This window comes from Pteropus alecto, unplaced genomic scaffold (assembly GCF_000325575.1).
Source record: "Pteropus alecto unplaced genomic scaffold, ASM32557v1 scaffold88, whole genome shotgun sequence".
NCBI lineage: Eukaryota > Metazoa > Chordata > Mammalia > Chiroptera > Pteropodidae > Pteropus > Pteropus alecto.
The window spans coordinates 6,212,831-6,237,657 of NW_006494611.1; the positions used below are offsets into that span (position 1 = coordinate 6,212,831).

The 24,827-nt window shown below is 36.5% G+C and overlaps 1 protein-coding gene across 25 annotated transcripts in view; it reads left to right on the top strand.

Moving 5' to 3' along the window:
- LPP (LIM domain containing preferred translocation partner in lipoma) overlaps positions 1 to 24,827 on the top strand; it is a 613,522-nt gene that overhangs the window by 363,439 nt on the left and 225,256 nt on the right. For all 25 annotated transcript variants that reach the window (XM_025042205.1, XM_025042204.1, XM_015599903.2 and 22 more), the window contains one exon: positions 12,328 to 13,017. In XM_025042205.1, coding sequence (XP_024897973.1) covers positions 12,328 to 13,017 — 690 coding nt within the window. The remainder of the gene's footprint in view (positions 1 to 12,327; positions 13,018 to 24,827) is intronic.

Here is a 24,827-nt window from a genome sequence, read left to right on the forward strand (position 1 = left end):
ACAGCTAAGAATACTAAAATGTATAAACTAACCCAGAATATTTTGTTAAATTAGATCAAAGTGCAAAACCCTCTATCCACTTAAATACTTCTTAGATGAATAAAGATTTGGCTTTTCAGAACTGGTGGGGGGAGGAGAAGAGTGTAGGGCAGTTATAATTTAGCCAGTTATTGCTATTATTTATTAAACATCTGTCTATTATAGAATGTGTCAGTAATACATTATTGAAATAATTTTCATCATTGAACAAATACTTATGAAGTATCTGTTTGCTAGATGCTAAGGGTATCATGTTGAATGAGAAAGACAAAGTCATTGTCCATATGAAACTAGTGGGGAAGAGAACATTAAAGAAAGAATTGCAAAGCAATGGACAAGGGTTATTGTAGGTTAAGTACAGTCTATTAGAGGGACACCAGTGATGACGTGTTACCTAGGCTTAGAGAAGCAGGACTGGCTTCCCAGAAGTGCCATTCGTTTGAAACTTGAAGGATGAATACTAGTTAGGAGATGAGATGGAGGAGAAGGTGGGAGCAAGAAAATGTTCAATTGGGTGACCACAGAATGGCTGGTACATTGAGTCCGAAGGAAAGAAAGTAGGAGAGGAGACTAGAAAGCTAAGCGGCAACTCTATCAGGAAGGAATTTGGACTTCATCCTAAGAGCAATGAAAACCATTGGAAGATTTTAATAAAGAAAGGCAATAATTTTTAGAAATAGTCTGATTGCAGCAAAAAGTACTAAAGGACAATGAGAAGTCAGTTAAAAAAATACATATATAGTGTGTATGTAGAGCACCACTGATAGTGGACTGAACTAGGATAACAATAAGTTAATAGTGAGAACTAGAAAAATCAAGAGATAGAATCAACATCGTTTACAATACAAGGAGAAGAAAAAATAGTATGGCCATATTTATAACACTCAATCACAGTACTGTAAGGCTTTGGGATATCTACTAAGCTTAAAAAATATTATGTTTACAAACTTTTTGTTTATACACACACACACACACACACACACATACACGCACACCCTTATTTTACTTTTCTTTGTTGACAATTATTTGGAATACATGTTTCCCTGCTTACCAGCTGCATAACAGTTCATCAGACCAATGTCCCATGATTTCCTTAGCCACCCTCTAATTTAAAAAGTTAACATACGTTATGAGCATTTTAATGGCTCTTCATTGCCAGTTTACCCACCAAAATTATTATTCCAAATTCTAATGGAAGTGGTCACATAAAAATACATACATACTACCATGGTCTCAAACATATTGTATTTTTGTTTTTTTTCATTTCTTGGATAATTAGTTCAACACTCATTCACTAATCCCCCGGTCTGATTAGATAAAATTGCATAGGCCCTTGAAGGGATGATTCAGGGTATGATGTTGCTTGCTATGGAAATAGGCTCTTCTCTCACTGCATTCCTAGATCCTGGAACATACTCAGATTGAATTAACCCTCATCACAATGGCATTTTATCCAGTGCTAGCCACATAAGTGCTAGGGACTAAGTGTACTGTACTGTATGGGTATTTGTATAAACAGAAGCCTCAAAGACCTCTCAAGTTCAAAACTAGTGACATACCATCTCATTAAACAGTTATTGGGGTACACTTTTTAAAATAACAGCTTTCTTGTTTTTAGCATGATGACATGCTAGTTTTATGAACATGCAAGTACAGGGCCTCAGCTGGATCTTTGCTTCACTGTTTAATAGTTAGGAATTAAGAAATGAGGACTTTCAAAGTAGCATCTTCGTGCTCCAACTGACTTGATTTTACTTCTGGGGGAAAAAAAATAAACTCCACATACTGATATTGGTGTCTTTGGTAGTCCAGGGAGCTACTTGTCTTCAAAATATCTCATACCCGTTCAGAAGTGTTATGAGAATTAATTAAATGGAAAAGCTTCTCAGACAAAAACTGCTCTCGAATGTCAGCCCAGGCCATGCTGTTTTTGCTATTTCTGCCTCTGAAGCTATTAAGAGTAGCCCCCCTCTAGCTGTAGTACATGTAGTACATGTTTGCAGAACACTGTACTGTGGAATGAAGTGCTGATACAGTACACAGAAATGAGATATTTATGCCTGCATCTGACAAGAACTCTTTGGAAGCTTGTAAGATTCTGTGCCTGAGTGCGTGCATGCGTGCGTGTGTGTGTGTGGTTTAGGTGTCCAGCACTGACTGAACATTAGTGTATTAGTAATGTTCCTATATTGGCAGCAGTGTTTTGAGCTTAGTGGCACAAATTAAAATCCCGTGATTTTAATTTCAAAAGTAATCTTTGAGATCATTTTAACCATTCACCAGCTTTCTGCTACCATTATGAAGTAACTTTTTACTTTAATATGGAAAATACAGGATAATGTGAAGGGGAAACAAAAGATTCTGTTAATTGTATCAGCTGATATATTTTTTAAGCTTTAAAATTTTTTAAATAATTTTTAACGTTTTACCACACTCCTTGCTTTTTGTCTATGTACACACACACAAATTGGGATACTACAATATTAATTTTTTCAGTGTGTGCTGGTTTAAAAATTATATATTTTATTCTTCCTTTTATTAAAAGGTAATATATGGTTGTGTTAGAAACTTTGGAAATAGGAAAAGTATACAGAACATCCAAAAATCACCCCCTTAAAATAACCACTGTTATCAGTTTGAGAATAAATCTTTCTAGCTATATATGTATGTATGTGCATATGAGAGATATAGAGAGATGCATATATTAACAGATATAAAACAGTGTTTCCTAACCTGATTTTAAAATGTATAAAGTTCTAGGTTTTTTTAAATTGTCATTTCTTTCCTTTTTTCTTTCCTCTTCCTCTCCTCCCCTCACCTCCTCCTTCCTTCCTTCCTTCCTTCCTTCCTTCCTTCCTTCCTTCCTTCCTTCCTTCCTTCCTTTCTTTCCTTCTTTCCTTCTTTCCTTCTTTCCTTCTTTCCTTCTTTCCTTCTTTCCTTCCTTCCTTCCTTCCTTCTTTCCTTCCTTCCTTCTTTCCTTCTTTCCTTCCTTACTGTGGTAAAATATACATAACAAAATTCACCATCTTAACCATTTTTTAAGAATACAGTTCAGTGGTATTAAGTTCATTCACATCCTTGTGCAACCATCACCACCATCCATCTTCAAAACATTTTTTTATCTTCCCAAACTGAAACACCATCAAGTAATTATTCCCCATTATGATTTCTTTTCCTGTCTTTTTAAGTTGTTTGTCAGATCTTGGTTGATTAGAGCTTTGTAGCAGCCAGGAGTTTGGATCCTAATAACTAAAGCTTATATACTTTATTTTCTCTCTTCAGATGTCTGCTATTGGGGTAACCCTCTCCCATTCCTTTTAGACCCCAGTCCGAGGTGCAATTCCTTATTCTATCATAACAACACCTAAAAAGGAGGCTCTGAACTCTGGTTTGAGCAAAGAATAATTTGCCCTTTCTCTTTTTAATTCTCTTTTTAATTCCTCAGACTTTATTCTGAGTGCACAGGTCCAAGATAATTTGTATTTTAAAAGTCCTAAATGAAAGATAGTTTGTATTTAAAAAGCCCTCAATGATTCTGTTGTATAGCAAGATTTGAGAAGTACTTCTCTAAATGTATAGTAATGTGTTCATATATCGTGCTTTTAATCTGTTAGGTTGTTTTCTAGTTCATGGGGTCATCTATCAAGCGGATAGTGTGAGAGGCCCAAATGAGCAAAGAATGGAGCTATTTGTAGTAAACCCTGAATTATGGAAGATAATTAGTGAGGGGACTCAGGAAAGCAAAATTAAGTTATTCTTTGGTTAAGGGCTTGGAGAAAATTATGAAGTAACCTTCTGTTGAGAAAAAAACAAGTTGCAGATGAGGAATGCATGCCATTTCAAACTCTGAAATAGTCTATTTATTCACTTATTCAGCCATTATTAGATACCTGCTTGGTGGGAATCATTAGTGATCAAGCTCTTATTGGCCATTAAAACTTATTGTAGATATTCAGGATTTACTCTTGAATCACTGAAATTGAGTGTCATTATGTCTTCTTTTACAGAAGAATAGTATTAGAAGAACAAGAAACATGGGTGGGCTCCCCTCAACCCTGTGTGTCATCCAATGAAGCTCATTTTTTCTCTGGGTTATAGAAAGACTTTGATTTGAAGAAAAAGATAAACTACTCATTTTAAAAGAAGAAAAATAACAGTATTTTTGTTATTCTTTGTTCAGCTGAGGAGTCAATCTAGAGAAGTAATGTGACTTTTCCAGTGTCACTGATCTCTAAATAGTGCCAAATCTGAATTTTTTTTTCCTCCTGTGTTCTAGTGAACGACCCTTCAATTTCATTTACCATCATCCCCCACGATAGTTATTTTTGCTGCTGTCCTTAACTTAGAATGGAAGTTGTAAAACGTACCTCATGCACTACATTTAGAAAAATTCTTCATTCTGCTTCCCAGTGTTTGCAAAAAAATAAGCATAACTTTAAAGTCAGAAGAGGAACATTGGATTCATATTTCAATGGGTGCCATCCACTGGCACACTAGACCAGCTGACTTTAAACAGAGTATGAACTCTTCAGTTTTACACAGTCCCCATCACTTGATTTTTTTTCTCAGATAGGGACATTAAGAATTATTTGCTGTCTGTTTTCCCATTGACTCTATTGTCTTTCTTCTAGAAGAGAAATATTTTTCTGTACCCACGTCTTGGTCACAAGTCTCTTAAAAATAGGAAAGCCATAGATAAACTGAAAAGATCTCTTGTTTTTGTTTTTTAACATGTGATCTATTTCACATTTTGTTTCCCTGAAAGAGATAGAATGGTTTTTAAAATCCCAAACAATGGAATCAGGGTACCTGAATTTGAATCCTGGATCTGTCACCTGCTAGCAATGCAGCCTTGGGCAGTTGCTCAATTTTTCTATGCTTCAGTATCTTCATCTAGAAAATAGAGATAATTATATTTCCTATCTCAAAGGTGCTTGTGAGGATTAAGTCTAAACTGTGTTCAATTTAAAATGTTTACACAAAAGTAAATGGTACATAAAGTTTGTTATCGTACTTTTTTTTTTTTTTTTTTACCAGTAGGTATTTTAGTTTGTGGATATACAGACAGTAGATAAGTAAAAGTGAAAAACAGTCATCAGATCTCATTCAAATTACTTTAAACAACTGTCATGAAAATAAAATTGAAGTTGAAATACTCATAATCCTATGTTCTAACAAATCATACATCTCTCTTTCCATATTTAGTCTATTCCTCATCCACATTAAAATATCATTTTATGTAGCTTCAATTTTACTGCACATGTGATTGATTTCACATACTATATTTTTCATTTAACATTTTAAGCAATTTTTTTCAGTGTCATTACATAGCTGGAATCAAAATTTAATGAAAGGTCTCTGAGTTTTATGTTGCTATTTATATAGAAGGCTTTAGTTTTTGTAAACTTACTCCTTCTGTTACCTTAGAAAACTTCCTTTCCAAGTAGAAGTCATTTTTGCTCAACACACCAAATATTGTCAAAAAAAAAAAAATGAATAAAGTAAGAATCCTCTGAGTTCAGGACCCTGATTTTCTTTGTCTTATGATGGCTTTTATATGTGCTTGACATATAGCAGAATTTGAATTTTTTTTTTATTGATTAAATAATTTATATTAACTAAATTTCTAGGGGTTGGGACACTGTGATTACTTGGTAGTTAATTCAAAATGATTTTTGTTTGTTTGTTTCAGTACACATTGTTAAAATTTTTTAAAATGCATTAGTGTTTTCTTTCATGGTAAGTTTACTTAAAATTGTCCCTTGACTATTCATGGAAGAAGTTGAGCCAGCATCAAGTAGAAGTTAATGCTGGCCATTCTTTGTTCAGCACTTTGTATACAATGTGATTATTAAAATGAAAATAAGTGTCTGAAATGCTTTACTGAAATATAGTATTACTAATAAATTCAAAAAGTAAAATGATTAAGCTGGAGGAAGGGAGAGACTAATGAGATTACTGTAATTAAACATGCGTTAAATATATCACAGAGTTTCTTAACTATCAAGTAATAAGAGAAATGAGGCAGCTCATATTTCATATGTTATTTGAGAAGAGATGCATTTTTCTTGGGAGACCATTATTCATTTATTTATTTATCCATTCATTCGAATATTTGTTAAATGCCTACTATGTGCTATGATATGATAGGGAAGCAACGGTGAATAAAAGGGACACTGTCTAAACCTATGAAGACAGACATATACAAGTGTGATATATGTAGAAGGGGAGAAGTAAAAAGCATTCACTGTTCCAAAGGATTCAGGCAAAAGTTGACTGAGGAACCTGACACCCAGGTTGTGTGGGCTATGGGATTCTTAGGAATTAGCTAGACATAGAATTCAGAGAGAGGTAGAGAAGCACCTGGATTTAATCCCTGAGATGAGAAAGAGCCTGGTATATTAGACATGAAAGAAAGTCAGTGTCAGAGAGTGACATGATATATAACTCTCTCAAGAAGAGACAGAAGAGATAGATTGAATCCAAATCATTCCACTGAGCTTGTGAAAACTTTTAAGCAGGAAAGTAATGTGATTAGAATTTTAATTGAGAGAAATCACCGTGACTACAGAATGAAGGTTTCACTGAGGAGAACAAAAGTAGACCCTGAGACATTCAGTTTCGATAATGTTAGAGCATCCCTGGTTAGAGGTGGTACTGTTTTGAAATAAGGTTGCAGCAGTGTGGACATAATTGAGAAGAAGAATTCTCTGTTTAGGGAATAACGTCAATGGGATTGAATGGGATGTGAGGGAGAGGCTGAAGAATGACTCCTAGCATTCTCATTTGAGCAATACCTAGAGGAGAAACCCAAACTTAAAGCATGAAAAGTTGATCCAAGTAAGATGATGACCAGTTTTTAACATGTTCAGCCTGAAGAGCATATAAGACATTCAAGTAGACACATGAAATAGGCAGTTGAATATATGGGCTTAGCATTCAGAGTACAGATGAAATTCTAGAGATAGAAATTCAAGAGTCTTCATAACAGAAGAGTTTTCAAGTTGTGTGGGCATGGTCTTGAAGAGAGTGAATAGACAGAGAGAAGAGAGGAGGTCCTGTGTCAGATAAAGAGAATCATTATTCAGAGACAGTATGTTGGCTAATGTCATCAGTAGCAATTTAAAAAAGTATATTGAAAAAGTAATTCTAAAAGAAAGCTAGAGAGAGCCTAAATCCCCACTGGCTTGGTTGAGCAGGCATATTAGTTCTTGGCTGCCTATCCCTGGATTTTCTCTTACAAAATATAAATATCTTTCTGCTTAAGACCGTGATAATTTGATTTTGTATAGCTTACAGTTTGACTTCTTCCCTACTTATAAAGCATTTAAGTCAATTATTAAAACACCATAGGATTATTTTAATGGAGCTATATACAAAGCCTATTGGGAGTATAAGTGAAGAACCAAAGAAAGAACTTCAAAATTTTTCCAAGGGAGTTAAGAAAGATATTACAGAAGAGGTACCACTTGATCTGAGACTTGAAGAATAAACAGGCAACTGCCAAGCAGAAGATAACTAGCTATATTTGAGCAGCAGGGGAAGAAACATGGTAGACGTTGTATAGAATGGATCACAGGCTGTAGAAGGAGGACCTGGCTAACACATATGAGTACAGACATAAGTATATGGTCTATTCCAATCTCTAAATGAGTTAATATCGCTGGAATGCATGCTGTGAATGATGGAGGGAAAATGGAGGTGGCTGGACAGGGAGGCAAGGACTAGATCATAAAGTCTTTGTAAAGTATATGGAAAAATAAAAAAACAGAGAGTTCAACAGAAGGCAGAGTCATTGCCAGATTTGGATCAGCAGAGAGCCGCAATCGGATGTTCATGTCAGAGAGATCACTGTGCTGGTATTGAGGAAGAGAGATGAGAGACAAGTAAGTTTAGGTAACGCTGATAAATAGCTCAGAGAAGTAATGGTGAGGACCAGAACCAGGGGAGAGAAAGAAAGATTGGAATAAAGTACAAGGAAGTGAGAAATAATAAGGGGTTATGTATAAGACATAGTAGTAGCTTAGATTAAGGGTGTGTGTGTGTTTGTATTTGTACATGTAGATGTGTTCAGGGGATGAGTGGGCAGGAGTAAGAGAAAGAGGAATGTAAGCTGTTCTCCGACTTTGGCTAAAAGGGAGTTGAGGAACTGCTCCAATAAGTGAGCATAGAGGTGCTCTTACAGCCCCTTGTCTGTTCTTAGCTCGTGACCACAGCCAATTCTGCCTGAAGACATCCATTCAACAGTTATTGGTAATGTATTAGCCCCTCTACCAGGCTACAAACTCTTGGGGGCCAGAGACACGTACTATTCATCCTAGGATACTATCTTCTTCCCAGTAACCTCACAGAGCTTTACATGTTGAAGATGCTTAGAAAATAATTAATAGAATATTAACCACGTAAAAATACTGTTACATAGTTTGAAGTCTCAGAAAACACACACAAACACATGCACATATGAGTAATTTTTAAATGTGCTTGATTTTCAAAATGAAAATGTTAAATCATGATAAAACTTTAAGAATTTCTGCAAAAAAAAAGGGAAAGAAATGAAATTCCAAAAATACATACTTGGAAGCTCCAACTAATCCAGTAAGTGCAAAAAATTCACTATGTATTTAATTGACTATGTGGGCCAGGAAAGTGTTGCCATAGCTTGCTTTAACCATGAATAATATAAATAAATATGCTTTAAAATGATTCCTATTCTTTACCCCTTCCACCTCCAGTGAGGTAAAGAATGTAAAATTACAAAGAAAAAAATTTAGCTAAATTTACTATTTTTGCACACATAGTTATGATATAGAAAATACTCATAAACATGCCAGCACATACACAGCAGCATTCATAATAAAGTTGTGAGAAACCTTCCCATCCCCAGAAGAGAGTTCTACTAGTGCAATATTTCCTAGAAGAAAGCAATGGCTCCTGAAAGTGTGCCCTGATGCCTTCTTTCAAAGACTGTTTAAATGGCACGCATGCGCGTGCGTGCACGTGTGTGTGCACATGTATGTGTGTGATTGCAAGTGCGAGTGAGTATGTATGTGTTCAGCAAGAAAGAAGAAGAGATTTGTGGGAAAAAAAAGTTGCTTCTATAGAGTTGGGTCTACATTAATTCTTCTTTGTTCACTTTATGAAGGTGATTGGTTTTCATTTTCAAAATACATGACTTTTGAGGCATCTGTGTTGGGGGCAGACTTTTTTACAGCTGCAGCAGAGTATGCCTGTCATTAGCCCAGTTGCTCAGTCACTGTCTCCATTTATAGTTGGGTTTTTTAAGAGTTCCAAATAGGAACTCTGTGTTTCTGCTGATCTTGACTCATCAAAGAAAAGAAAAGCTTTATTCTTTCTCTTTCATTCAATTCCATCTATGATGCTGACATTCTTTAAGACAGACTTGGTTGACTAGAAAAATCTGACCATAATCTTTTTTCTAGATTCCAACTGGTTCTTCCATGCTCTCTACTATTGAATGTCAGCATCTTAACTGAGTAATTATTTTAGAATTTCTTCAACATATATATTTTAATAAGTTTCCCAGTGAGGAAACTGTGTCTTTCTATCAGGCGCTATGAAGATTACCTTCGTGAAAAAGGGAAAGGTTACTCCACCAAAACAAGAATATTCAGGTTGCTTAAACTGCGTAAGTAAGTGGCAAGTTTGTTACCTAAAAAGCTGGTATTAAAAAAGGAAGAACAAAAAGATAACCCTATTGAACAGCCTCCTGTCACTTAACAGAGAACTAAAACTAGAATTGTAAAACCATTAAGAAACTACAATTGAGACAAACGATACGCGGAAAAGATAGCTGTAATAGTCAGGTTCCTATAAAAAAATGATGGCACACTGAAACTGGCTTCTCTCAAATAGTTAATTTATAAAGACATTTTGTACATAGTCCCATTTGAGTATAGAGAAGCCATAAGACAGAGCAATAGTCTGGGGCTAGCAGAGTCAGCGTTTTCATCTCCTCCAGGTTCAAGGGAACCGGGGAGAGAGTGTCATGGAGGAGAGATCCTAGAGAAGACCAGTGACTCTCGCTGGCAGCTGGAAACTTTGCAATCTGGTCTTTGGAATTTATGTGGCCCAAGAGTCTTGTCAATGTCAAGAGGGGCACTATTGTCATCTTGTGTTCGATAATAATATGGTTTGCACCCCCCCATCCATTCAATGATAAAGAACATCTGCTAGTCACTGTAACCATAAAAAATGCCCCCACTTATTTCTAAACTTTCCCTGGTCAGTAGGTGGTTTCCTCTCTAGTTGGCAACCACTAGAAGTGAAATATTAACCAAATGTCCCTGGGAATGTTTTTATCTCTGCATCAACCTAGAGCACCAGAAAGCTATTCTCCAAAAGCTAAAAATCTGAATCAATAGACTTTTACATGAGGGGCAAGTTATAGCTGCACCATTTACAGCCCCGCATCCATATTCCAGGCAGGAAGAGGAAAAGAGAGAAGTGGGAAGGATCGATGCTTATGTCAGGAGAGCCCTGGTTTTCCCAAAATGCTTAATGTATATCTCATTGGCAAGAACCATGTCACATGGCAACTCTACCTGCCAAGTAGTCTGGAGAAGTATTTTAATTGGGCACATTGCTGTGATGAAGGGGAGTGGATGGGATGAAGAAGCAGTTAAGCAGCATCTGTCCCACATACATATTATCTCTTATGGCTTGGTATGGGTAAATGACACTACAGTAATAATATAAAGTCTTGCATCCTCTCTTCCTGTACATACTAAAATTTACCTGGAAATTAATAAAAAAACAAAATTAAGTTGTGGTTGATTATTTGTTATACCAACATATTTAATCATGGTATCTCAAAATTAAAACATTGTATTACTACATATTTGCAGATTCCTAACAGACTAATACCTGAGGACAAATCGTTGGATCTCTAAGCCTTCTCTAAGCCTTTTCCAATATCCCATCATAATTATAGCCACCATTGTTCAACAGGGAGATATTTACCTTTGTGTTATTAGGACATTCTTAGGACATTCAGTATTTCTCTGTTGAATGAATGAATGCAACAGACAATAGGAAGATATACAAGGAAGATATAAATAACTGTATTTGACTTATCTTTGCTAAATCACTCTTAGATAAGAATCTCTGATCTAAAATTTAGTATCTCTTTGGTTGTGCCAGACTGTTTGTTTCTCTAAACACCCTTTTTTGCTTTTTTATTCCCTCTGCATAATTCTCCAGCTTTCTTTTTCTACTACCTCCTTTTAGCATTATGTAGCTAAATCTTTGGTTAGTTTGATTTTTAAGATCATAGTGTTCAAGTTATCCATTTTCTTTTGTTGTTAGTGCTTTTGGATATCTATCTATCTGTCTGTCTGTCTATCTATCTATCTTTCATCATTGCCAAGTCCAATGCCATGAAGCTTTTTCCATATATTTTCTTCTAACAGTATTATAGTTTGTGCTGTTATGTTCAGGACTAAAATTTTGGGTTAATTTTGGATATGACGTAAAGTAAGGGTCCAAGTTTATTCTTTTGCATGTAGATATCCAATTTGCCCAGCATCATTTGTTGAAATAACTTTAAGTTGTCTTGGCACCTTCATCAAAAATCAATTTATCATATATTCAAGGGTTTATTTTTGGATTCTATATTCTATTCTATTGGTCTATATGCTTATATTTATGCCATACCACACTATTTTCATTATTATATTTGTGTAATAAGTTTTGAAATGAGGCAATTTGAAATCTCCATTTTTTTTTTTTCAAGATCATTTTGTTTATTCAGAGTCCCTTGAGGTTGCATATGAATTTCAGTATGGGTTTTTTCTGTTTCTGCAAAAGAAGCACCATTGGGATTTTGATAAGGATAGCATTAAATCTGTAGACCACTCTGGGTAGTGTTAACATCTTAACTGTATTAAAGTCTTTCAACTATGAATATAGATGTCTTTCTATTTATTTGTGTCTTTAATTTATTTCATTAACGTTTTGTTCTTTTCACCGTACATGTCTTTCACTTCTTTGGTTAAGTTTATTCTTAAGTATATATTTGTCTTAATGTTTTTGTAAATATAATCGTTTCCTTGATTTCCTTTTCAGATTGTTCCTTGACAGTACACAATAATGCAACTAATTTTTGTGTTAGTCTGTGAACTCTTAGAAGGCAGGAACTATGCTTTTGTGTGGGTGTATTTTGTGGAGTTAATGTAAAAATAATAATTAGCAATTTCTAATATTTGTTCTTGTTATTTTTCATTGGCAATAATCTCTGTCCTTTTTTTCCCCTTCTCTCTCCCACATTAGGGCTCTACTAGTGCAACAGCTTCTCCTCAAGTTTCCACCCCTGTCACAGGACATAAGAGAATGGTCATACCAAACCAACCCCCTCTAACAGCAACCAAAAAGTCTACATTGAAGCCACAGCCTGCACCTCAGGCTGGACCCATCCCTGTGGCTCCAATTGGAACACTCAAACCCCAGCCTCAGCCAGTCCCAGCTTCCTACACTACAGCATCTACCCCTTCAAGGCCTACGTTCAATGTACAAGTGAAGTCAGCCCAGCCCAGCTCTCATTATATGGCAGCCCCTTCACCAGGACAATATTATGGCCCGGGGCCGGGGCCCCAGAGCTATAACACTCAACCAGGCCCTACTTCTGGGCAGTGTCCACCCCTTTCAGCACGGGGCGGCATGGATTATGCATATATTCCACCACCAGGACTTCAGCCTGAGCCTAGTTATGGGTATGGCCCCAACCAAGGACGCTATTATGAAGCCTATTGCCCAGTGGGGCCTGCCTATGGGGGGAAACCCGACTCCGATCCTGCCTATGGTCAGCAAGGTCTCCCCAATACCTGGAAGCGAGAACAGGGGTACACTCCCTCTGGAACAGGGAACCAGAATCCTGCTGGGATGTATCCAGTAGCTGGTCCCAAGAAGACCTATATCACAGATCCTGTTCCAGCCCCCTGTGCACCTCCACTGCAACCGAAGGTAGGAAACTCATTAACAAAGTAATGGGAATAAAGGGCTGTCTATCTTAGCCTGCCCTCCTCAGAAAGCAAACCCTAAGGCAAAAATGTATGTGCTATTTTTATTTCATTAGAAAGTATAATCCCAGGGAAGCATGAGTGAAATAGGACAAGAGAGAGTTCTTGTTGGAGATATGGAGTTATATTACCAGTGTGGCTGCTGCTTAGTACCAAGCGCATCTAATCGTTCAATCTTGAAAGATCATCTTGCAAAAGACCATGTGAATGTGGAGCTTAGGACAATCTGTTTGTGTGAGAAAGAAAGGGAAAATAATTTATGTTCCAGCTCTTGTCTCATTGGTGCAAGCTTCTCTCTGTGGGTTAGACACTTCCTTACACTTAGATGTCGTGTCTACTTGGGCACCAAATAGATCTGCAGTATCTCAGGCCTGCAGAGATAGGACATTTGCAGATCTAGAGGTGACAGGTTTGCGGGGCAAACATGAGGAGAGCTGCTGTCATATTGAGCTCATGTGATGGTGATCAAAACTCAAAGTTGGTACCATAGTGGGTACTAGGACATAACAAGTGGGCAATGGCTCAGGAGACAGGTGAGGCCAAGGGGATCTGAGGTAATACAGACACCTTGTCTAGTTTCCTTTGGAAAGGGGCTGCAGTATAATGGCAGTCATTTATTGCCCCTTGTCTATCCACATTACTGATCTTCCAGGAAGAATCTTACTCTCAAACCTTTATCCCTATTAGGCAATTAAAAAAAATTCTTTATTACAGTTATCTTTTTCATTGTTTGAGTTAATTACAAGCACATATGTCTTTTAAAATACCATGTTCAATTACTTCCTTTGAATAGGTAAGATATACTGCACATACCTACTCACCTACAACTTTGATTTTCCATGAGTACTAGAACTAGCACAATGATGATGTTTCCTCTCACTATGACGAGGAGAATTACTTGGAAGGGGTGAGACGGAGAAACAAATCTAGTTTCCAGAAATTGGGTTGGAACAAAGCCCTCCCTTCTTTTTAGTTAGAACTATTAGAAATCAGAAATTAGAGAGCTAGTGATTAGAAACTGAATGGTGATTTGGGGGGATGGACTGGGTAGAGGTTTGAGAATATATATGTATGTATGTATGTATGTATATATATGTATGTATGTATTCCTTTACACATTTAAGAGTGTCAATTTCGATACATATCTATTCACATTTTCAACATTATAACAAAAATCCATCAGGTCCTTGCTCTCCAGGTAGAGTGTCTACTAAACCTCTGTTCTCCCATGAAAGTATCTGCTCTTTTAATCGTGCTCCAAAATGAATTTTAGGTTCCTCAGAGGAAAACAGCCTTTCCCAGCAAGTGGGCAAATTTACGAATACCCATTACATGAAAGAAGGCCAGCCATGATCGTTTTCCAACATAAAGTTTCCAAGTTAAAATGTTAAGTATTTTCGAAACATTGCTCTTGGAAAGCCTTCCGTACTAAAATCTCTTTATGAAGAAAAAAAAATGTTAGTAAGTTTGTATTTTTTAAAAAACAAAGTTTGTCCAAAATAGCCAGTCTGGATAGCCTTGAGCTTCATTAACATTGCAGTATATTTGCATTAGTCCTTCTTGGCTCCCAGAACAACTAGTCAAGAAAAAAATTGGATTATTCAACGTTACTTCATTTTGGTGCAACTGCAACAAATTCCACTATGGACGATTAAACATTTAAGTTGGGATGATTGCCATTAACATATAAGCTCAAATAGGCATGTGGTTTTGCCCCGTCCAAAGCAGCCTGACTGATAGGATGGCCGAGTGATGGTCCTCAAGGGAAGAGATGGGCTCTGAGTTGTCTAAGGCTCCTATCACCCCACCTGGGAAAACAGACATGAGACAGAGCAAAAGTATGTCTAGGTGGAAGGAATAATCTGGTGAGAAGTACTGAGCCAGTCTTTGAGTTTCCTGTTTTCCCATCATGTCACTAGGCACTCCAGACAGTCCCTCTTCATTCAACATTTGGAACCAATCCAGTGGTGTAGGAAAAGAATCAGCACCCAGTGTAAGACCTGGATCTAAGGTGTTGGGTCTAGCCACACCACTGGCATTTAGTCTGTCTTCACCAGCCTACTCAGGATGATGGAATAAACTTTTCTTAACCACTCACCAGAAAGCATGAAATTTTATTTTTCTTCTTATTGTTAGGTAATTATTTAGGATAGTCTATTACATTATTACGGATTCTGGATATCAGTGAATTTCATGTCATTTAACATTTTTTTAAATATTTGTTTTTCAACAGTGTCATGTGTTTTAACATCATATTGTACATTTAAAAAATGAATATCAAATCATGTACTTTTCACTGCAGTTATTAAGGAGAGTAGTTAGAGGTTGATATTTAGCCATCTGTCTATGTTTTGGGAAAGGGGAAAGAGGCTGATGAAGCTACAGATATAGTCTGTGTGTGTTGTGGGGACATTGGTGGATGTAGGGATAGGCTCTTTCACAGTTAGTCTTTGAGCAGAACACTGCTGTATTCAACTGCACCTGTGCACAGAGGACCTTATTGTCCCAATATTGACTCTGCTTGGCTTAGTGATGTGACTACTGGCTTGAGAAATGAGCTCCTAAGTCTAATCCCAGTTCCTCCCGTGACATTCCTCTTTCAGTTTGAGGAAATCCTCTAGACCTCTTTATGTCACGCTTCTAGCCTCAGTAAAGTGGAACGTCATCTTCACTAATTAATTAATGGTTGCAAAGGGCTTGGAAATTTCCAAGGGCTGAATAATTGCCAAGTGAGGACTATTCAGTTTTTCACTGGCTTTCTTTTATTTCCAATTTTTAGTCACTGATGGAAAACTTACCTTCATGCTTTAAAACAATTATCTTTTGTTACATTGAAACATCCTGAAGAATTTGGCATTTAATCCATTAAGGAAATTTTTTTTTTATATAAGTGAAAGAAATAAATCTTCCTTGTATTTGAGAGGAGTTGCTTTAATTTTCCTACATCATAGTGCAATTTAAAAGAAGAGGGAGAGGAAGGGAAGGAGAAAGTAGAAGGAAAAAAGAAAAGAAGAAAAGAATGAAGAAGGGAATGAAGAAAGGAAGGAGACAAAATCAGAACCTGCAAGGCCTGGGGGGCTCGCGATTATATCTATGTTCCCATACTGTGTTGAGCAGTGAATTTGCATGCCGCAGTAGACCATAATGTGTTTCCTGTACCATCTGAGCCGAGTTCCTTGAAAAAAATATTGTTATAAGCACGTCTTTATATGGGACAAATGTTCCTCTCTCACTGGAAATCCTCTTAAAGACAGTGGAATCTTTTTTCTTTGCTGTTTTATAAAAGCTAATATCTGTAGTTCACAGAACTCTTTTCCTATGCGTTATCGTCACATCCCTGTGAGGATGTGTCTTTTCTCTGATATTTGAGTAAGGTGAGTTAGCTCGAAAGTGCCAGAGCCAGGACCTGGAAGCCAGTCATAACTCTCAGGTCCACAGTGGCAGCGCAACTCTAACACCCACTTCCTTGCCGTAAACCTAATCTATGTCAGCTGCAGGTCTCTTAAAGACCGATTTACCCAATACTGCATAAAAGCGTGGATGATATGCATCCCAGGATAGCTGTAGAGGCCCACCTAGTGTGGGGGTTAGGTTAAGTAATAAAATTATCAAATATTAAGATTTCCTTGCAAAATTCTTCAGGAAGTTGAAATCTTGGAGGCTAATAAACTACCTTTCAATAAACCTAACACAACGTTTTTGGTAGCTCTTTCAGCATTAGAACAGATCATGGCTCTTCATTTAGTTTTTGAATCTGGGGATATTTAATGGGTCAGAGAAGAGAGTTAAGGTAATGCAATGCTGAGGTCAGTGTTGACGGGTCCCCAAGACCTGTAATTTGTTAAGATTAAGAAAATAGTTGAGAATGTTGATATCGCAGCGTTCCAAACATTCAATCATCAAAATTTTTAAATTGTTTTTCATTGTGGAAAAGAGAAGGATGTATATATTGGGTATACAGCAAGGAATTGGTGGCATTTTGGAGAACTAGTTTTTATGGTAATCCCTGTGCTAAACATCTCTCAATTCTAGGATTAGAGAAAAAAAATAGAAGAGATGTTAGGGTGAGAAGAGGGATGGATGTGGATATATGTCTCAGGGTAGTTGCTGATACCTGGGTGTGTGTGTGTGAAGATGAGAATGCTTGAGGAGGCCAGTGACAATAACATTAGGAATTCCCTTTGTACAGGACTTTTCATTTTCTGAAGTGCTTTATGGACCCCACAAAATCCATGAATGTTAGGCACAGAGGTTTTTGTGTCTCTCTTACTGATGAGGGTTCAAAAGCTCAGTAATGAGAGTCAGCAAAGATATGTCAAATTCATGGGAGAGCCACAACTCCAAGCTGGGTCTTCTGAAGATTGTCCTCATGCTTTTCCATGAAAAAACATAGATCTTGGCATGTCTTGGTGTTTGAATGGTGCGAGAGCCATGTCAGCATCACCAACACGCGGTTCTGCTGTGGCCCACATCGCAGGCAGACATGTAAGTAGTAGTCTCAGAAGGCCATGGAGCAGTGTCATGAGATCAACAGCTGGAGGGGAAGCACTGGTTAAATCCCTGCCAGGCACCCTGGTTTGGAGCCTTGAGGCTATACTTCCTCTTCCTCATCAGCCATGTAGAATTTGTCCCAAGGTTCTTTCTCACTTCACAGTATCTCAAGTCTAAATCCCCCTTGCTGCTGTCCTAGTTCAATTCTCATTTCTCGCCTGAACCATTGAAATGGCCTCTTAATGGGTATCTTCACTTCTGGTCTCTCCACGCTCATTCATGTTAAACATGCTACCAGATTAATCTTTCTACCACACAACTCTGCACTTGCCATTTAATTGCCTTTTTCAAAAACCTTCAGAAGTTTCCAGCTACTTATGGAAAGAATTAAAACCCCAGCATGGATTTTCAGTTTTATCTTCCCCCTTTATGCATCGGGCTTCCAGCTAAAAACATATATTCCTAGTTATAGCTCATCTCTACAGCTTTGGTCATGGAACTCTTTCTTTCTGGAATGCCTCCCCAGACCTCCCCCAAATAAATAACATATTTGTATATTTAGTTATTTCCATTAAGACTGAGCAAAGTAGTAATCTCTTTTGAGATGCCTTTCCTCTTCCTAAAATCAAGTTGTACATTATTTCACCCTCTCTTGTATAAATTTTCACACCCTTACTATACTAGGATCATATACCTGCCTTCTACCACCTATGCCCCAGTGTATATTATCAGACCTGGAGTTTTAGAGGATAGAGATGGTATCCGAACAACCCTGTTTTCCCCAAAGTAACTAACAGTGCATAATACATTCTTGTTTAATGAAGATGCTTTAAGAATCTCCTATGTCCTCCTAAAATAAGGACTAAGCCTTGCTTTAGAACATAGCAGGTTGTTCAGCAAAATGCCGAAATCAAAACCTACTTCACCAAATCAGCTTAAGTGACCTCAATAACACAAGCACTGTCTCACCAGCAACTCAATATCCATAGTAACTAGATAATTTGTCAGGTTCAATATTGCACTAACATTTTACTTCCCTTCTGGGTTACGTGTGTTTAAGTATGCGCTGTTGTGTACAAGGTATCCTTTTTACTTTTTATACTTGCTAGATGTCCATGGAATTTATTGATTCGTATTCTTTAATAAACTTTTTTCAAGGTTTAATTTACATACAATAACATGTATCCATTTTAAGTGCAGAAAACAGGGATCTTTTGACAAGTATATGCACTTGTGTAACCATTACCACAATCAAGACAGAGAATGTTTCCACCACCCCGCAAAGCTCCCTTGTGCCCTGTTGTAGTCAGTGCCCTTTACCCTCAGCCCCAGGCAACCATTCCGCTTTCTAACATTGATCATTTTGACCCTTTCTAGAATTCCATATACATAGAATCATATAGTATGCACTCTTATGTCTGGGCTTCCTTTACTCACTATAATTTTTTTGAGATTCATCTATTTGTGTGTTTCATAAGCTCGTTCATTTTCATTGTTAAGTAGTATTCCATTATATAGATATACTACCTTTTGTTTATCCATCCACTTGTTTTGAGACATTTCCATTTTGAGTTATGCATGAAGCTTCTATGAACGTTCAGGTACATGTTTTTGTACAGACGGGGTTTTTTTTGTTTGTTTGTTTTTGTTTTTTATTTCCTTGGATAAATGCCTAACAGTGGAATGCTGGGTCATGTGGTAACTACTTAGCATCATACGGGACTGCCAAACTGTTTTATTAAATGTACCATTAGACATTCTCACCAACAGTACATGAAAGGCTCAGTTGCCCCCCAACTCCGGCAACACTGCTATTGTGAGTCTTCTTAATTTTAGCTATTTCATGCTACATGCATGTATCTCATTGTGGCTTATATTTACATTTTTATTTTGACTAATAATTTGGAGCATTTATTATTCATCCACTTGTTGGCCATTCTTATACCTTTTTTTTTGTGAAGTATCAGATTTTTGGCCCATTTTTAAATTGGATTTTGTTTTTACTCAGAGTTCTAAGAGTACGGTATATATTCAGAAAAGAGTCCTTAGATATAGGCATTGCCAATATTTCTTCCTAGTCTGTGACTTGACTATTTTCTTCATGTTGTTTTCTAAAGAGAAGTGTTTAATTTTCATGAGGGACAATTTATCTCTTTTATCTTCTACAGTTTGTGCTTTTTATTTCCTTAGATGTGTTTGCCTTCACATGGTTGCTATATGTTTTCCTTTAGATGTTTTACAGTATAAATTAATTAGAGTTATGATTCACTTCAATTAAGGGTTAAAGTTCATTTTTTTTCCCATTGGGATATTCAGTTTTTCCAGCATAAAAAAATTGTTGAAAAGATTCTTTTCTTCCATTGAATTACCTAGACATCTTTGACAAAAATCAATTGATCATGTCTATGTGGGTCTATCTAGACTCTCTCTATTCTATTCCATTAATTTATATATCTATCCTTAGGCTAATGCCATGCTATCTTGATCACTGACTTTTATAGTAGGTTTTGAAATCAGGCAGTGTATGTTTTCCATCTTTGTTATTTCAGAAGTCCTATCCATTTCTATATAAATTTTAACATCAGCTTCCTAATTTCCACAAAATAGCCTGCTATGATTTTGATTGAGATTTTGTTGAATCTATAAATCAATATGAAAAAAAGGTGATATCTTAACAATATTGAGTCTTCCAACCCATAAACATAGTATATCATTTTATTTATGTCTTCATTAATTTCTATCAATGATTTATTATAGTTTTTCATATAAATTATCTCTAAGCATTTTATATTTTAGATGCTACTGTAAATGGTATTTTAAAATTTAATTTGCAATTGTTTGCCATTAGTATATAGAAATACATCTGACTTTTGTATATTGACCTTGCATCTTATGACTTTTTAAATTTAATAGTTTTACTAGCTTTTTATAAGCCTTCTTAGGCTTTTCTACTTAATCTTTTCGTATGAAAAAAAATTTATTAATTCAGTTGCTTATTTCCTTTATGGAGAAGAGCCTATCCATCAACTTTTTATGTTTGGAAGATTTGCTTCTTGATTGAAGAAGAAATATTTTCCTACAAATTTGAAGAATGTAAATTGGAAAAATAAGTAAATCTTTATTCTCCATTTCTCTAGGCCAGGCTATTGAAACTGTCAGACATAGAAGTTACCTTCAAAATCATTAGGTTATAAGCCTCAAATTTATAGGTAAGAAAACTGAGGCCTGAAGAATTACAGTGACTTGAAGAGTTATACAGTTAGTAAGTGGCAAATTCGATTAGAAAAATAACACTTCTTTCTATACCACAGTTTATCTCTACATTGCTTTAAGCCCAGTGAAATCGAAAGTGTTAAAGGACCTTTAAAAGGTGTAATAACTGTTACCAAAAAGGAGCTTATCACTTAGCTTTAGTAAGGCCTCTTAATGATAGAAAATGGCCAACATTCTAATGACCTTGTTGTCTCACAGTTGCTCCTTTGAAAAGACTGGTTCTTTAGGTCTGTATGGTTTTGATTTACGCCATAATTTCTCCTTTCCAGGATTTTGAAAGTTACTATCAAGATGGATGTTCTAGTACACTAAGATGTCTGTGAATATTGTTTTTTTCATTTTACTCACCTAATCTTTCTCATAGATTTAGATACTCAAAAGTATTGCAGGTCCCTAACTTTTCTTGGAAAATTAAATAAATCATGTTAACAAATGATTCTAGCAAAATATATTTTTGTGTGTTTACTGAGCAAGAGAACTCACTTCAATTTACCAGTGTTTTGCCTTTATTTGATTTTATTTCAGTTCTATAGCAAGACAACTACCTGACTCATTGATGTGTGCCTCTAAGAATCTCACTTCCTTCTTGACCAGCTGTAAATACTCAGACTGTCCTATTTCAGAGGAGAGGCTTTAGTTGTTTAATTCCTCAGCCAACAAAGAAGCCATTATTGATGTATCATGATTAGCGGTGAATATGAAAACTTTGAAAGATTTTACATACAGCGTATTAAGAAGCATCCCATAGTGAAAGTCAAATACTTGATTTGCCAAAAGTGCCGTTGTCCTAGAAATAAACATTTACCTGTTATTTTAGCTTTTTGATTTTCTGGAATATTGGGAGCCCAACATTTAGGTATACTCTTAGCAAATAATATTGTGTTTGTTCTATTTTATCCTTGGAGTTCAGTAAATGTTCTTCAGAACATACAAATACAATTTAGATTTTTTTTGCAGAAGGTTACTTATTTAAACTAACATTCCGAAGTATTTAATAATAATATGTAACATTTTTATAACCTCTTATAATATTTACCAAACTTCTTTATATCGGGAAAACTCTATGACATGTCTGGAGGCACCTTGCTTAATAAAAAAGGACGCCAGATGGAGGATGAGAACTTAGTTCTTTCCGCGGCCGGCCCGCTGTTTTTTTTCATTCCGTGACACTTACCTCCATTCATAGCTCTCTCTATTCACATGTGTTAGCTCATTGTTATCCAAATATCAAATATTTCTTGGGCCCAGAAGTTTAAAGAATGCAACTGTAGAGTTGTATTTCTGGGACATAACATGTATTTAACATTATTTGAAATCCAAGACTCAAGCAACATTTTATCAAGAGTCAAGGAGTTACAACTATACCCTAAATCTAAGTTCAAGATAATAAGTCCCCTTTTATTTAGTCCTTATAAATGTTGGTATGTTTATATCTCCTCAAACATAGACACCATGGTTATTTTTGATGTACCTTTAGGGATTATTATGAAAAAGGTAGGATAAGTAGGTGTAGGTGTGCTAGTTATATTCTTAATGGCTCTGTTAGCTACTACTTGTTTTTCATGATGCATACATGCAATCTTTAGGAACAATTTACATAGGTTTGCTATAACGATATCCATAATTTTTATTAGAGGAACCTCCTTTTTTTATGCTGCTATCCAGCTAATGCACAGGACGCAAAGTAATTCATTAAGCAAGCTGTCTAGGAGAGAGCTGAAGCTGGTGATCTTTTAGAGGCAGGAAAATTGCTCATGACCAGCAGAGAACTGGAGAAGAATTTAGGAAGGCAGCTGAGTGAATATGGACCCGGGGCCCAGCAAACTGTAGCCCATGGGCCAAATCTCACCCATCAGCTGGTTTTGTAGACAATGTTTTGTTATTGAAACGCAGCTATGCTCACTTGCTAATGTATTACCTGCAGTTGCTTTCACACTACTACAGTAGAGTGGAGGAGATGCAGCAGAAGCTGTATGGTCTGCAAATCCCAAAACATGTACTGCATACCCCTTTACAGAAAAAGTTGACCGACCCTTTATCTAAAATATGGGAAGACTTTTCAAAATTTAGATTCTCTCTAAAATTGCTTGACTATTCCTCGACTATTCTTTTCTCTCCAGTAGATCCTGAAACTGGAGGATTTTTTTGACAGTCTGTGGGAATTTGAGGGGAGGAAAGAATTAAATATCAAAACCAAAATTAACCTGCTACTTGCATAATAGTATATCCTCACTATTTCTCCCAGCCTGGTAAACTCCTATTTAGCCTTCAAGATTCATTTCTAATATTAACTCCTTGGAAAAGCTTGACCATTCAACCAATCCCCACGTATTATTAGTTTTTCCTCTGAAATTTTTCTCATTGCATTGTTTTCCTTTATGATAACATGCATCTTATAGGTTATTTTTAAATATATAATAATGTTACTGAGATATAATTCACATACCATGGAATTAACTCACTTAAAATATACTGTTCAGTTTTTTATTTTATTTTTTTAGTATATTCGTGGAGTTGTACAGCCACCATCAGATTTCTCTCACTTCCGAAAGAAACTCTGTGTCCATTAGCAGTCACTCCTCATGTCCTTCAAGCCCTCTAGTCCTTGGTAACCACTGGTCTATTTTCTTGTTCTATCTTATTCTCATACAGCAAATGCTTTCATCTTCACCTTAATATTTAAAATCGGATCACTTCTCACCACCTCCCCTGCCATCACCCTGGTCCAAGTCCAATCCCATCTTGCCTGGGTTATTATAACCGCCTCCCAGTGCTCTGCGTTTCCTACCTTTGCCCCACTTTGGCCTTTTCTCAACACTGAGTGATCCTATGCAAGTCATATTATTTCGCTTTCCTGCTCAAAACAGCTTTCCAGATCAGACTAAGAAAAAGCCGGAACTGTGCTTACAAAGTCCAACTCTGTTTGCCCACTCATTAACTCTCTGATCTCATCTATCCCCACCCCTCCCCCAAACCCCACAAGTCTGCTCCAGCCATACTACGTCTAGACGCACATCTGTTTCGGAGCCTTGGTGTTGCTGTACCCTCTGCCTGGAATGCTTTTCCCCAGATATCCGCATGGCTTATTTTCTCACTTTCTGCAGGACTATCCTCGCATACTACTTTTTGGGAAAAGTCTTTCCTGACCACCTTATCTAAAATGCCTCTCCTATACCAGAGTGTTCCTATCCACATTTACTTCATAAATATTTACTCTGTAGTATTTATTACCACCTAACATGTTTTAATCAGTTGTTCTTTGTTTCTGTCTCTCTAGAATGTGTATAAAAGCAGAGATTTTTGTCTGTTTTGTTAACTGCTACGTAGTGAATAGTGCCTAGAAAGTAATGAGTCCTCAGAAAAGATGTTTTAATAAATGAATGAGCAAGTGCTGAGCACAGAACCAGTCCCTCTGATAACTTTTTATCCAGTAACTACTATGTGGAAAGGGCACAAAGTCCTGGGGTCCTCCAGTGTATGACACCCACCTTTATGTATGATTTTTCTAAATTTCATATTACCACCATTACCCACAGTTTAATACCTCAATACCTTCCCAGCCCTCCTTTTAACACCATGAGTGGTCTCTTTTGATAATGTCGACATAGTAGAAAGACTACGGAATTTGAAATCAACTCTGAGTTTGAGTTCCAAACTACAAGGAAAGTTGTGTGTAATAACAGATGTGGAGGTACTTTTTGACTATAAAATACTGCACCCATGTGAGAGATTATTATTATATTTTGAAGAGATTAGGCTAAAGGAGGGGGAGAAAATTCTAAGTGATAAATGTTCCTTTTAAATATTTTAAAGCTGTATGGATTAATAGTTGCCAATATGATTGAGCATTTATATCAGGTACTGCGCTGAGCACTTTTCATAGATTACCTTATGCAGTCTTCTCAGTAACACTTCTGAGTAGATAGTGTTATTTTCATTTTCAGATAAAAACTGAATCTTGGGGAGATTACGTAGTTCACCAAATCCAGG